This window comes from Scleropages formosus, chromosome 4, assembly GCF_900964775.1.
Source record: "Scleropages formosus chromosome 4, fSclFor1.1, whole genome shotgun sequence".
NCBI classification, from domain to species: Eukaryota; Metazoa; Chordata; class Actinopteri; order Osteoglossiformes; family Osteoglossidae; genus Scleropages; species Scleropages formosus.
Window position 1 is genome coordinate 3,440,398 of NC_041809.1, and position 15,298 is coordinate 3,455,695.

At 50.6% G+C, this 15,298-nt stretch overlaps 1 protein-coding gene across 2 annotated transcripts in view; it reads right to left on the reverse strand.

The window, feature by feature from the left end:
* Positions 1 to 1,322: 1,322 nt before the first annotated feature.
* LOC108927134 (heterogeneous nuclear ribonucleoprotein L-like) overlaps positions 1,323 to 15,298 on the reverse strand; it is a 37,208-nt gene continuing 23,232 nt past the window's right edge. For both annotated transcript variants that reach the window (XM_029251126.1, XM_029251125.1), the window contains 10 exons: positions 14,616 to 14,701; positions 13,267 to 13,363; positions 13,104 to 13,176; positions 9,120 to 9,191; positions 8,530 to 8,744; positions 8,321 to 8,442; positions 7,020 to 7,221; positions 6,664 to 6,721; positions 6,235 to 6,333; positions 1,323 to 4,355 (listed from right to left, as the gene is read on the reverse strand). In XM_029251126.1, the coding sequence (XP_029106959.1) occupies positions 4,300 to 4,355; positions 6,235 to 6,333; positions 6,664 to 6,721; positions 7,020 to 7,221; positions 8,321 to 8,442; positions 8,530 to 8,744; positions 9,120 to 9,191; positions 13,104 to 13,176; positions 13,267 to 13,363; positions 14,616 to 14,701 (1,080 nt within the window). In that variant the 3' untranslated portion in view covers positions 1,323 to 4,299. The remainder of the gene's footprint in view (positions 4,356 to 6,234; positions 6,334 to 6,663; positions 6,722 to 7,019; positions 7,222 to 8,320; positions 8,443 to 8,529; positions 8,745 to 9,119; positions 9,192 to 13,103; positions 13,177 to 13,266; positions 13,364 to 14,615; positions 14,702 to 15,298) is intronic.

The window sequence follows — 15,298 nt, forward strand, 5'->3', positions numbered from 1 at the left end:
GATTGGTACTAACAATAGTACGCATACAATAGACACAGTTAGATGTACCAGAGTGCAGAAGCTCAGAAGGTCAAGGAATCAGAAATCGGTCAGGCACCATGTCTCCAAAGTGGGGAATAAGAGTGTTCCACTGATCACTACTTCACTTTAGGGCCATGTTTTAGAGTGGAGTGTGTGTGCGTGTGTCTAAAGGGGGGTTAGTGCAGGAAAGGAAGGAGAGCCAGCTGTCTGTGTCACTACACACCCCCTTCTGACAAAATGATTCAGCCCATCACTCTCAACGGTGCTTGATAGCACCCACCCCAAAACAAGACTGAAAGCGTTACCACCTCTAAGTGGAGTGCAGCACCTTGAGCCAGAGGAGGTGTGAACAAAGGACAAGACCTCGTCCATTACACGAAAGCGTAGTCCTGCACATCTCCAGGTGTCTGAGAGCGGTCGTTTCACCTCCTCTAATATCAGTTCCCTTCCATCCTGAAAAATATCTTTTAGTTGACGATCTCCAAAGCTGTGGCAGAGGGTAAGACATTAGCATAAAGGTGGCTCATCACTTGCACACTTGCTTACTTGCTAGTAAATGTGTTTCATATGCGAGCGCTCATCAGGCTGGCTGGCTTTGGCAACAGAACGCCAGAAAATATCCCGACTGCAGTTAAGCCGCAGAATCTGAGGTGGAACGGTCACTGCAAGGTCAAGTGTGCTCGCAGAGAAAATGCTGCAAGGCATTGTGCCAAGAAGAAAAGGAGGAAAGACAAGATCGACAAACGGAGAGGTTTGACCTTTGCCACATCCCAGAGAGCAGCAGCAGATTGTGGGGGAAGGGGGGAGATTGCGAGTCATCAGCAGTGCCCCCATGACCTTCAAGGTTCAGGAAATGGTGACGATGAACGCAACCGCGTTTTTCTACGTCCGCACCTCCATAAGCAGGGTTAGAACAGCTGTCCTCGCCTGCAAGGGTACAACAATTAGAAGGCAAGTAGTAAGAACCAGCTGAGAAATGGCTAAGCGAGGTTTGACGTTGTGAAGGAAGACCTGTACAAATGAACAGCTCCTCGCTAAGCAGCCATGCGGCCGCTTGACTCTTGACTGTATGCTATGGGAACACTGAAGCTATTCTTCATGTCAGCACTGGTTAAAGAGCCAAAACAGGTGCGTTTTTTGCCAATGCTATCAGCAATGTAGACACTTATACACTGTGACGCAAGACTTCCGCAAGTCAAACCGTGAATGCAAAGAGACCCGCATTCTGATGTCAGTAAAACATTGTCAGAAATATTTTTAAAAAACACACAGATTATATTTATTGTTTTTATTTAGGACTGTTTTATATATTTAATATTTTTATGCAGTGTTCAAAATGGGTGTGCGGTGCCAAAGTACAGGCTCTGAAGATTGGAGGATAAGCAAGGGCTTCTGGGTCACAACACTCCCGTGTTCTCTAGGTACTTTCACACTGACCATACAAACACAAACTATGTAAAGTAAGCAGGTGGCTGTTGCGTGTTCTAACAAAAAAAAAAAGCCTGTTACGTTTACGCTGAACTGACCATCACAAGCTGTTCAAGTCGCCAGAGTTCATCAGCACTTGACACCATTTGCTTCGTCAGTGTAGAGGATTAATTGTCTATGGGACATGGGCAGATGGCCTTCATCTGTCTTCACAGCATTCCAAATGAATGTAACTGGGGGATCAATAAAGGTTTTGTCCATCAGTTGCAAATGCCAGTACTGGCCTTTAGAACTGCTGATGGTTCAGTGGTCACAAATTGGTCTGAAGGTGAACACAGGACTTCTAGACTTCAGGAAGTTAAAGTATTTGTGAAGGGTTCAAGAACCCATGGACGGTCAAGGTAGACGCACCATGTCCTTTGCTGAGAATTCCACCCCCTCCCCACAATCTGAACCACTTCCATATTCACCTGGGATGCGTTTTGCCTCGTTCCAGCACAGGGACAGATAGCTCTGCTTCTATCTGCAGTGTGCGTCTCCAGCTAAACCAAAAGAGGGCAGCTTCTTCACGAGGACAACGTGACGCTTCGGCACCGGCCTTCACCATGGCTCTTTTCTGAGTCCACTTTTCAATTTCATCCTCGGGAACAACCAACAGAGATAAACTGATGGGGAAAAAGAAACGCTCCTCTGCACACATACACTGCCACGCGTGCTTCGTTGACCTCGGGGCTTATGGAGGGAGATCCAAGCCGCTCCGCATGAAGCAGGCGTGGACTTCAAAGAGCAAGCAGAGCAAAGAGGCGCCGCTCATTTGACACTCGAGTAACTGGATCAGGGAGACTTGAGAGTCGCTGTTGCAAACAGAATATTCTCTTTTCAAAAGACCCTTTCTTCTTCGCATTGGAAAGCTGAATATTAAACATCTGATGTTCTCTTGGGTACAAAGATGGGTTGGCATTTTAACTTCTCACATATGTACATTTCAAATTGAAATAGTGTTCCTTGGCTGGATGAACTTGTGGTCAGAAATTTTAAAATTAAGCGCCATACATGTGTCAACAAAAGCCTTTCTTGAAAATTTGTTCATGGAAATAACAAAAAAAGGAAATCAGCAGTGTAACATCATCAGACCTTCCGCCACTACGGCACGCAAGTGGAATGTTTTGGTCTGCAGGAGGAGAAACCGAGGGACCAGGCTGCGTCCCCAAACAGATGCCACCTCAGCATATTCCCACATTTCGCCTGCACACCATCACCTAACAAAGATCCTGGAGGCATAAACACACCGGAATGCAATTACCATATTTGCTGCAGGGCCTCTTTTAAATGAGGGCAACTACTGTTAAACCATCGAGTACAGAATTGCGGACGGTGTAAAAAGTAATGTACAGAATGTGACTTAAAACAACAAGTCCACCTTAGCAGGAGAAGCACAATGCCGCAGTTCTCGATCCTGTTCCTGAAACGAGGACCCGGAGGATGTTGAGGAGCAGGCAGATGGCAGCCAGGCACCTTCTGAGAATGGGAACAAACCCCAGCAGCTCCGCCAGCGTCCCCTCAATGGAGCGTGTCTGACGGTTGTCTCTGGAGTCACTGCAATGTCTTTGAAGAGGAGCAAAGAGTTCGGGAGATAACTCCTCTTCTGGTGTCCACACAACTACCGCATGGGAAAGGCATCTTACCTGCCAGCGGGGGGGCGACGTCACAGCCTACTAAGGAGCTGCTCTAGGTCCTATGGCTTCCTACGGGCGGCTAGCAGGTTTAACTTGGCCAAATGCTAGATCACAACACAGCTACAACACACAAGCTCATGGACGTGGAACAGAAAGGCGATGATGTGACACGGAGGCACCATTCGGCAAAACGACACCAAACACTGGGGTGAAACATCTGATCACGCTGGTTAACCGTACTGAGATCAGAACTCAAACGGGGAGACGGGGCACGTCTCGTCAGACACGAGGAGCACGGGACAGAGGCCGGCCAACGTTTAATGAACGCCATGCTCACAGTGGAGACCGCAGAGGCGGCGACGTGCCAAAGACAAACACAGACTGCGTACCGGAAACACCGACGACTACACGCACTGTGGATCGTTTATGTGCAAACATGGTACAAACACAGTACCTGGAGCTCTCCCAAGTGCCCCTTTCCCTAAGGAAAAGTAACATCTCACCTGAGGGAGGACACCAGGACTTCAGCTGAATTTTAACACACCCCCCTCCCCCCACCCCACCTTCCCCCACCTCATTCAAATTCTATACACATTTATACGTATATTACAACATGATCTACATATTGCAGGCTATACACAGGTTTGTTCTTCTGCCGTACCGAACAAGATCAAATCTGGGAGTCAGGCACTCGTACATCGATGGAACGAAGCTGAACTCGAACCAGCTCTATGAGTTTGGTGAAAAGTCACATGACTGACCGCAGCCCCCATGAAAGCAGCATCTACATGAAACCTTGGGTAAGCAACTGAGTGACCAGTTTAGAGAGATTAAACTTCAGTCAAATGAAGGGAGGGAAAAGAAATAAATGTGAAATCAAGTAATCTCAGGAAACACCTGAGCATGGGCAGCCCCAGGGGCTGCTGGGAAACAACAGCGGGGGGACTCCTGCTTTGTCAGTCTCAGTTCCTCTTTCCCTTCCCAGATTTCACAGGAACGTAAAAAGAAATCCTTGCAAGGCGTCAAAAAAGATCTTCAGTGTTCTGCACTTGTCTATTTCAGCATTTTTGTCCTCTTCCGTGGGTTGCGGTTCAGGAGCTGCCACAGTTTCCTCCCCTTCAGGACAGACCCTCCTTCTGTCACTGTCCCCATCACCGATACCCGTTGCCGGGGCTCAGAGGTGTGAGGAGGTGGAGAAGCACAGCTTCAGGGTGTATGGGTTGGAACCATCTGCAAGGAGAAGGACAACAAGGTCACCTGTTGTTCCAGGAATTGGAGGAAACACGATCTTAGTAACCCTGGTAACCCAGGTAAGTGACAGTTCCCAGGTGCAAAGCGACATCTGCTGTCCCCCAGTGCCCCCGACACACACCTCAGTAAAAAGGCCACCTGTCCCACCTCCAAATAAATTTTTTTCTTTACTTGTAGGCTCCTGAGGCTCTGTCTCCTGTTCCTGTCAGCTTCTTTCAGAACTTCAGTGCTCCAGAGCCTCCGAGGACCCCTGTTTGTGGAGGTTAACTGCATGAGCAGTCGAGCTGCGCAGGTCCTGCAGCCCCCCGAGCCCTGTGCGCCGACGCGCGTTTCAGTCTGGTGGTCGGGACCCGCGGGGCTTTCCCATCATGATGGGCTCCGCCCATTACAGCAGCTATGCTAACAGGGGACAGGGACGTTTACTCAGGAGTGCCGCAGCAGGAATGGTGGAAGATGGAGTGGGACCTGAGCGGACAACCTTTGCGAAACAAGTCCATGTCTGTAATGGCGATGTTGCTGGCTGCCCTGCAGTTGCACAGAGGCCCTGTAGCACAGTTGCTCTTGGTCCCCGCGGCTCCGCCTTTCGCTCCAGCTGAGCTCACAATTAATTAGCCGCGATTGAGCTGTTAATTGGGGGTGCGGTGGCGCAGTGGGTTGGACCACAGTCCTGCTCTCCGGTGGGTCTGGGGTTCGAGTCCCGCTTGGGGTGCCCTGCGACGGACTGGCGTCCCATCCTGGGTGTGTCCCCTCCCCCTCTGGCCTTACGCCCTGTGTTCCCGGGTAGGCTCCGGTTCCCCGCAACCCCGTATGGGACAAGCGGTTCTGAAAATGTCTGTCTGTCTGAGCTGTTAATTGAATGAACAGTATGATTTGCGTCTTGCTGAGCTAAAGGTGTTAGTGGTGTTAGAAAGATATAAATGTGTTTTACTTTTTACAGTCTGGAAAGATGCAAAAAATACTACTGTACTGATGCAACTGTATCAATTCACCATAATAATGTGTACTAATCATTCCTGACTTTTGTTAAAATTATTTCAGGTAGTTCTTTAAGTTTGCTTTACGTTTCACAAATTAAGTAAAATGCAACAAATTTTATTAGCAAAAATGCTTGTGAAACAGCTTTCACCAAAGTGGGTATTCATCACCACAGAAAGAAAGAAAATTACAGAAAGTCCTTAACTGACACGATCACAATTACTTCAATCGTTTTGATTCGGTTATAGTACAAAAAAAAAAAAAATAAAAAAAAAGCTAAATTATAACAAAAAAGCAAGACAGGGGTCCACTGGGGGCCAAAACAGCACATATCCATCACTTATTATTGTCCGACAGTAGCGCTGGCAGGCTCTTTCTCGATCTCACACACACTCAGTAGTATTTCTGTCACCACGTTTGTCCTTCAGAACACCAGCCTTCGGGTAAAAATGTCAAGTCAATAATTACGTCTTCACTTTTATGGGTTTGCAGTAAAATGCTGATGCCCGAAATCCTGACTGAGGTTCTCATCACTTTATAATTCCAGCATCGCAGGATGAAGCTGGCGAGTCAAAGGCAGCAGATGGAAATGCGCTGACGGCACAAAAGAGGAATGAGCGCTGGAACAGGCCATAAAGGTGCAACTGCACCTGGACTGGTACTAGAAAGACAGCTCTAAGTCACACTCAGATATCTCAGTGGAATGGACCTTAAAGTAGGACCATGCAGTGAAAACCTTGCTGGCATGGGCCTAAAACCAGAGACTAGGACTAGCTTATACAACACCTAGGAACCTAGACAATCTAGACAGATTCAGCATGAGAATAAAAGGCAGGGGATCCGTTTTGGACCAAAAGCACGTGGACCGGAAGGGGACACTCACTTGGTATCCGAATCTGGTAATGGTTGAGTACTGTGAGGACTTCTACCGCGTTCGTTTTGGTGTCAAACTCCAACAGCCCTGAAATGGTCTTGGACGAGGCTGAAGCGGAAGAGGAGGAAGAAGAGAAGGGATTTTCGAGAAGGGAAAAAATATAAGGCCCTGTCCCTCCCTCCCAAGGACAGCCAGCTTGTCTTACAGGGCCTGTGGCTCAAAGGCATCGTCCTCGTCGTTCTACTCGTTTGAAATGCAAGACCTTGCTTACCAGAGGAAAACACGTGAGCCTTCAGAAACAAACAGCTCACAGTGACTTCCAGCATCTTCCCGTGTCATTAACAGTAATATAAATTAAGTTATGAAAATGACATAATCAACCTCTGAAAAAGATCCATAAGTCCACTTATTTCCAAAAACAAATTCAGGAATACTTACGTTTGGCATCAAACACCTTAAACTTGATGAAACCAGGTACATCATGTTCTGTGCATAACTGGAAAAGAAAAAAAAAAAAAAAAGTATTGCAGCATCATGTCATCATGTCCCCGATGATGGCCGATGTGACGACAGGCTAATTGCATTTTAATTAGAGCCACTAGAGGGAGTCACACTAACCAACAAACACATGAAACATTTCCTTGTACAGTTGGCCTGGTGGAGTGATCTTCAGAAATAACAGGTTGCAAAACAAGTTGATGCTTTTTATTGGATTTTCATCGATACGTTTAGCGCGTTCAGCATAAAGCAGTTAACACGGACTACCGGCACGTATCGAATATGCCGTTTCCTACCCGCTGCAGCTCGTCCTCCGTGACGCAGGGTGGGACGTTGTAGAAGTGCAGGACGCAGGACGGCGGCTGGATGATGTTCTTGGAGGCCTGGCCGGCGCTGGTGAAGCGGTTGTTGCGCGTCATGGCAAAGTCCTTGTAGCTGCTGGTCCCGTCCTCCAGCTCAAACACTTGGCTGGGGATGACGGCGTGCTGCTTGGACACGCTGCAGAGGACGTGGTGGTAGCAGGGGATAAAGAGAGGGTGGGTCAACGGAGGGGGTGCCAGAGGAAGGAAGGAGAGAAAGAGAGAGTTGGAATGGGGGGAGATGGTGAGAGCAGGAAGATGAACAGTGGAGCGAAGATAGAAATAATGGAGGTGGGATACGGAGGAGGGAAATTAAATCAGACGTGGGGGGTGAAGGGAGGAAAGGTGTTGCGGGGGAGTTAGTGTGTGTGGAGCACGTCAGCAAAGCACATCACTGTCACAGTGTCTACGACATGGTCCAGCAGACCAGTTTTACAAGAACACCAGCAGGCACAAGAGCTTGGCTCCCCAAGTGGGGGGCAGGGGGGGTGTTGGCATCGTCCTTCACACCCCCGCACACCCCTCAGTCAATCCAGAGCCAGGCAGACCTCTGTAAGTACGTTGGCTTCGCCAAAGAGAAGCACCTCACTGCGTACCCGCGCCTGGACTTATCACTCAGTCGGCAGGAGGCCCCAGCGGTGTATCCCTGTGCCGGTTTGGGGGGGGGTCAGCAGCAGCAGCACCACGACAAGGGGCCTTAATTACGCAGATTCGTTAAAGCGGATGCCTGCGGCACTCTCGTTCTCTCGGGCGCTGTTAAAGAATTACGTCGTGGAGAAAACGAAAACCCCCAAAGAGCCATTTCTGAGGCTTTATTTCATAACGCCGCGTGAAAGGAATTTCAACTCGGTGACCTTCCGGTCGTGGGCTGTTTCTTTATTTGTCTGAGTGCTGCATTGCCTGCGTGTGGCTGCTCTGGCGCAGACGCAAAGGGATCCCGCTAAACGGCGCCATTATCATTACTCATTTAATTAGCAGGAGCCCCAGTGTAGCGCCACTTGTTTACAATCCACACGCTATTCGCATTATGCAAGAGCAGGAATTGTTACCACGGCAACTGAGGTAAAAAGGGCCCCACCTTAGACACACTGCGGTCAGGCTCTGCAGCGACGTCCCACTAGACAATGGTCCACCTCCTGTACCTCTAGAGCGCACACTGTGACCACAGGGTTCGAATGCCACTTCCTGCTTCCCACAAACCACTGGGTGCTAGGGGTCCCGACCACGAGGACCCTTACCAGACATTGAGCCGCTTGCCGAAGACCTTGATGCTGTTGAGGTGGGTGATGGCGCGGTCCACAGCATACTCGTCACCCATCTCCACCAGCGCCGTGCCTGGAACGCTCTTCATGAACTTCACCTGTGAACACGGCACACGGTCGCAGTGAGACGCTGCCACCGACAGCGGTGTGAGCAAGAGCCGTGTCACTCTCAGGAAACCGCTCACCTTCTCGATGTTGCCGTACAGACAAAAGAGGTTGAAGATCCTGGTGCAGTTCATTTTGGTGGGGTGCAGGCCGCTCACCATGGCGACGGAGCTGGACGAGTGGCCCAGGTAGGAGGAGGTCTGGGGCAGGGGGTACGCCACCACCTCAGGGATGTCATGGGAGCTCATTTTGTACCTGTTGTTGCCGGGCAGAGGCAGCAGGGGGCAGTGTGGTCCTGAAACACAGCAAGGCACAGACGCATCACCTGAGAGGTATTTAGCACTGGCTCTCGAAGCCGGAGCAGAGAGAAAGAAGAGCAAAAAAAAAAAAATAAAAGAAAAAAAGAGAGGGACAAAATTATACTCCATTTTCTGCAGCGATGCGCTCAAAGTCCTGCTGCTCCATAAATCACTCTGCGTTTACATGACCAGCTTTGTCCTTGACCACAATCTGTTTTTTTTTTTTTAAAATCCAGCGTGCTTCTTTTTGCATTTTGCTCAACCAGCTTTATGAAGTGCGGGTGGCAGAGCGGCACCAACCGGTCCGTGGGGGGCAGCGGTCCCGTTTGGGGGTGGTGCGTCTGGCGAGCCGTCTGTTGCGGCCAGCTTACCGTAGCCGTTGTCGCTGTACGCGGATGGGTGCTCCCCGAGAATGGCCTGCCGCTGTCTCCCCTTTCCTCGCTCTGAAAGACGCACACATTCAAGGGAAAAACTGTGAGACAATCGCATATAGAAAGAGGAGGCAAGTAAAAAAAGAGCACACCTGGGTTCGAACACGCAACAGCGGTCAGCGCTAAAGATAATGAATGGGAGTGGACAGCGTGCGCCGTCACAGCTAAACGGTGAAATGCCGAATGCCGACGGCAAAACCTGATGCTTTTCTGACATTTTGCATCCGCGTCCAATTTCACATCTCAGTGGCTACGTGCGACATTCAATTCGGCGGGCGGCTGCTCTACAGATACAGCAGGGATGAAAGGCTATTCAAAGGTCACAATTACAGCTGAATGACTGGGGGGGGAAATAAAAAAAGAAATAAAATAATTCATTTAAAAGAAAAAAGTGACCAATATGGGAGTACAAATTACTGACATATAAAAACAGTGTGTCTGACATCCTTCGTCTTATAGCCATTTTAGGTAAAAAGAAAAAAAAAAAAAAACATTGTGAAAACAAATAAAAAGAACATCTACAGGTGCATTTCCAGCCCATCTGGAAGGCGCTTGGGCGTGCTCTCTCGAACAAACACAGTACATTACACTGTTTTCACTTGGCCTGCGGTGACGCGGAAAAGCGGCCGCGTGGCTGTGATGGAATCGCACGTGTGCTTACAGAGCTCAGGGCTGCGTCGCTACTTGGCACAAACAAGCGAAGGAGGAAAACTTCATTAGAGCTCGTACCCACAGCACAGCTGAGCATGCGGCGCTGTAAAGACCGTGCGAGACGGGAAGGACATGGGGGAGGGGTTGGAGAAAACACAGTTTAACATTACACTCTGTGGTTGTGAAGCTCATTACAATGTGGGTAAAGACACAGTACCTTGATTTACACCACTAGCGTCAACTGCAGCCCTTTCAATGGCCTTCGCTTAACTGCCAATGGGGCCTTTCCAGCACAAGTGCACAACATCAACCTGTGTTACATCATCGTACAGTCAGTGCAGTCCACACAGCAGTACACACACAAGTGGAGGACACAGAACTGGCCAAAGGGAGGGGGGCGGTCCAGGGGCGCTAGGGGAGGGGGGTGACATTGAGACGCATCTTGCCACCGACGGAGCTCAAAGTCACTTTGTACACCTTTCCGACATCCGCTCGTTGACAGTCGGACTCGCCGGGCCTCTATTATTACCCCTCGCTATTGCCGATCGCCTGCCGGCGATTCAGCTCTGTGCTTCACCCCCCCCGCGCAAGAAGGGTTCGAGTCACAGCACAGCAGGCTTAGCATTAGCACGGTGGGCTGGGGGGGCTCTTGAAGCTGCTGCAGTGGACGGAGGATCAGAAATAACAGCCAGGACAGCAGGACTTAGCAACACACTTTGATGACATAATCTGTTATTTCCTAGGGTAACTATGTAACTTTTATTGGCCCCCATTGGGGAATGAAGGGGATCTCAGTGCTGCGTCCTTTGAGATGTTTCACACACAACACTTATTAGAAGAAATAACCCCCAGTGAACAGAAGACTTTAAATAGCCTAGAAACGGCAGCAGAGGACCCGTTGTGGGGGGGCTTCCTGTTGTCAAGGAGGACGCAGAAGGGAAACATGCGACCGGAACACACAGCGACCAATGAGAGGAAAACTGAGAGGTCACACGGGCACAGAGTATGAGCAGGACAGGGCAGCACCCCAGCGAGCAGCGCCCCCCAGAGAACGCCCACGGAAAGGCTTGGGGAATAAATTAGGCCACATCAAAGACACCGACGCGTGAGGCGGTCGGTTTCTGAGGGCATTTAAACGGCAACGCATCTGATGGCAATTTTACATCTGTTCACCCGCTGCTGCCTAAAAGCGGGACAACGTGGGGGGGATTCATGCGATCGCCTCCATCGAGACACTTTAGCCAGTTCTGTGTACCTCCATTGACATTGTTTTTACATCAACATGAGCATTGCCCTGTCATGGCACTTTAATAGCTTACAGCCCTTAGGTAAACAGTGAGCAGCACAGGGCCAACAAGTTTTACAACAATCATGAAAACAGTTTTTTAAGTCATCAGTTCCAGTAAAGGCAAAGACAAAGCTACACTCAGCTTTAGCAGTTATATTTACCTCTGCTGAAGCCGTCCCTCTGCTGAAAGCTCGCGAGGAAAGCTGTAACTCCACTCGCTGTTTGCTACAGGCATCATTTACACGATTTTGGCTTAAGCCACTAAAGGGCTGTTCTGTAAACAGTGGTCTAGTGAACAAGCTCCTTTTTATCGTCTCTTCATGACACTTGGTAGATGTTACAGCTTTAAAGCCCTTCACCAATTCATCTGTTTAAGAGACAGGGCACAGAAGCGCAACTGATGGCACCCGGGCCCGTGTGAGAGCGAGGGCTACAGTCTCGGGCTGCTGCCTGAATAATGCCGATGGCGACGGCAGGAAGAGATCCAACGGAATAAAACAAACTCGGGGGATCTCTGAGAAGACTGCCAGATGGGAACAGTTCGCTCAAGTCAAGGTCTGCTTTGAGTATATCCTGCATATCATCGCCATCTATATTTTCTGCTCTTACTGTGGCAAAAGGCATTTGACAACACTGCATGAAACAGATTTTGGAATTTCTTCATGCCCTGGATGTGTTCCAACTTGAACGCATCCAATCTTTATGTAGAGAGACTGGACGCCTCAAAGGTCAGCGTTCGCTGCTGCGCGATCGCGATTTCGCAGAAAACGGCTGCGACTTTCCTCTGAAGTGGCGAAGGGTTTCGCGGCTTTCGCAGGGGACGTCTCAGCAAAACGGCGGCGTCGCGCCCCACGCGCCCACCACCCCCAGCCTGGGACAGATTCACATTCGCAAAATGTTCTGTAGGAGTCCCAAAGAGGAAGCGAACGGAAAGAGAATGCAGGACTGCGGGCCAATCTGAGGCAGTCATTGCGGGGGGTCGCAAGTCCGGCCAGAGGCGTGTTGGGCCCATGCGTGCGGACAGACAGGCAGGGTGTCGGAATCTGGGCTCTGTCGCCGTTTTGGCAGGAAGCAGGGTGGTGAAGGCGGTGATGCTGGTTGCCGGGACGAGGTGCGTGTTGCCGTGGGGGGTCAGCCCGGAGTCCGTCGCCCCCTCCCCCCCACCCTCTCTCTGTCGCTCTCTCTCGGCCCCCCGAGCGCAGCAGCGGTGCAGGGCTGTGAGACGTCTGAGAGTGCGTTGCTTGGAGAGCTCGCTCGCGCCGGAGGTGCAGGAGGTGCAGGTGAGCTGCTGGCTTGACTGCAGGTCTGCGGCTCCTCCTCCGCTGTGGTCCTTTACACCGAGCAGCAGGGGGAGCTGGGTTCACGGCGGTGACCTCCGAGGCACAACACGACGCTACGCCGCAGGAAGCTGGGAGGTTCGCTTTGGGCTTGGGGCGCAGGCCGGCAACAATTCACATCTCTGCCCCCTGTCTTTTTTTTCCTTTATTTCCTTGTATTTTCAAACCTTTGCTGCATTTTTGGGTACAAAGGTGCTCTCTCATTCCCTCCCGCGACCCCCCTCTCCTTCCTCCCTCCCCACAACCCAACATCCCACCTCAAGGCCACCAGTTTGCGTTGCCTCATTTCAACAGACAAAAGGTACTGAAGGACAAATTGGATCGGCTAACTTAGACACTTGCCAAGAGTGGGGGGTGAGGGGGAGTGGGACTGGACTTATCTCAATTCCCAGGTGGGGGGAGGGGGGTTGGATTTCTAATTCCTTCCCCTGCTTTCCCAAATGTAACAAGTCAGACAGACCCAAAAATAGCCCTTGGAATAATTTGACTGCGTCAGATATGGGGAAGCTCTGCACAAAGGACCTGCACTTATCCCATTTAGCGGGTGCCCATCACCCCCATCTCCATCTCCTTAAACAAACACATTGCACTGAAGGGCGCACAGTGAGGAGAGTGGACCGACGTGTCACAAAGAGGAAATTATCTTACCTCGCCTGGCCAGATACGGCTTAGTGTAGTCCCAGCTGTCATTATCGTTCCTTATTACGTTGAGACGCGTCGGCTGCACAGGGAGGAGGGTGCGGGTAAGGCAGTGCATTTGTTCGCGGGCAGATCGCAACAGCGGAAGTGGCAGCGGCTCGGGGTTACTTACCCGCGCGTACTCGATCTTGAGGGTACAGCAGCCGGCATATATGTCCGCTCCGTTGAGCGCCGCCTTCGCCTTCTGGGCGCTTTGGACAGACTCGAACCTGGGTGTCGGTTAAGGACTGGCCCTTGTTACCGCTGCTGGTAGATGCGCCTGGGAATGAGGGGTGATCTCAAACTGTCCTGGTTTCTCCACGAAAGCCCCCTACCCCACCCCACCCCACAGTCTGTCTGTTACTATGAACGTCTGCGCTTCAGACCAAAACATCTAAAGGAAAGCTTTAAAAAGAGAGAAACTGCCGGAGCAGCCTGAGCCTGAAAACGGGAAACTTGTGTGTGATTTTGAGATGCTGGGCTTTTGCCGGGAAACCCAGTGGAGGGGCACTAATCTGGGAATTAGGGAGGCTCAAGACCCGCGCCCAGCTCGGTCCGGGAAGGCGAGAGGACCTCGAGGTGAAGGCTGACACCGTCACTGGGAGAGGCCCGCGTGCCGGGTGACCCCCCGCTTCGCTCCGCCTGCTGAGTCAAACTATGCCACGTCTGAGGACTTTTTTTTTTAAAAAACATGGTTTGGTTTCGTCTGATTTTCCGTAACACAATCTCCATTTCCTGCCCAGCGGCTCGCCAAGCCACCTAATAAAGGGAGCGCCATGCAAAAACAAATTTTTGCCAGTCACGCCACCATTATACACAAACAGAAACAGACACATGAGAGGACTTGTGTGGCCTGATTGTGAAGAGCTGGTGCTGCGAAGGGGCGTCAGGTAATTCCCTTAACTGGGACGCCAGGTGAGTTAACACCTTTTCGAGCAGACAAGTCATTAGGTTCCTTTCACCCCAAACGACAAGTTCCGCTCTCGTGATATGCAGGCACACCTCATGAGCAACACATGGCAATGTTTTGCAGGAGACATCCATATTTAATGATGCCCCCCCTCCACCGGCATGCAATCATTTCCTGCTCAGTTCCTCTCCAAGACATGATGAGCACAGTGCTGAGCAGAGGAGAGCGAGGGGGGATGGGGGTGTGAGCTAGCAACATGGCTGGTTGGGGGGGGTGCTTCTCATCAAATATCAAGGACACACGGAGGGTCTGATCATCTTGTCAAGTGAAGCTAATTAATTAGCATGACCGTAAAAGCCTAACCCTCATAATCAGACGTTTGATTGCACAGATTGAGCCGTTTCTGCGGTTCAGAGGAACCACCTGAGACCCGACAACCATGCGATGCTGGCCGTTCTCCCACAGCCTGCTTTCTCTCCGCAAAACTGAGACACTCCTCTCTCATGCCTCCACCCCTAACCACGCCCCCCCCCCCAAACGCCCCTGGGCCCTCAAGGCTCTAGAAAGGATATTCCACCATGGCCTGGATGCCGTTGCGCTTGAATATAACGATCCGTAGGACGTTGCCGATGGGGTTGCACACTGTGTACAGGACCTCCTGGAAGCACGAGGTAAACGAGAAAGTAGATTCATTCAATTCATTCTTTTAATTTGTGTGGGTTTTACCTGTATAGCACAGGTTTAACGGCCTTGTTTTATTAGGTTATTCTGTGCACTTCTAACCTTTTTATACTGATGACTAATTTATTACGTGTGTGTCTGCTTTGTATTTATTTCTCTGATTTTAGGTTTTAGGTGTATGGTAAAGTTTTATACTGCAATTTAGAAGTATTTTATGTGTTTTGAAGGATGCATGTATGTGACATGGGGGGTGCGGTGGCGCAGTGGGTTGGACCACAGTCCTGCTCTCCAGTGGGTCTGGGGTTCGAGTCCCGCTTGGGGTGCCTTGCGACGGACTGGCGTCCCGTCCTGGGTGTGTCCCCTCCCCCTCCAGCCTTACGCCCTGAGTTGCCGGGTTAGACTCTGGTTCCCCGTGACCCCGTATGGGACAAGCGGTTCTGAAAATGTGTGTGTGTGTATGTGACATGATGACTTGGGTTGAGCTGCTATTGGGGGACAGTCCTTTCAGGGGTATGTTGGTGTGGGGAAGACATGGGTCAGTTATATATTTTGAAGCCAGGAAGGGGGCTTGTTA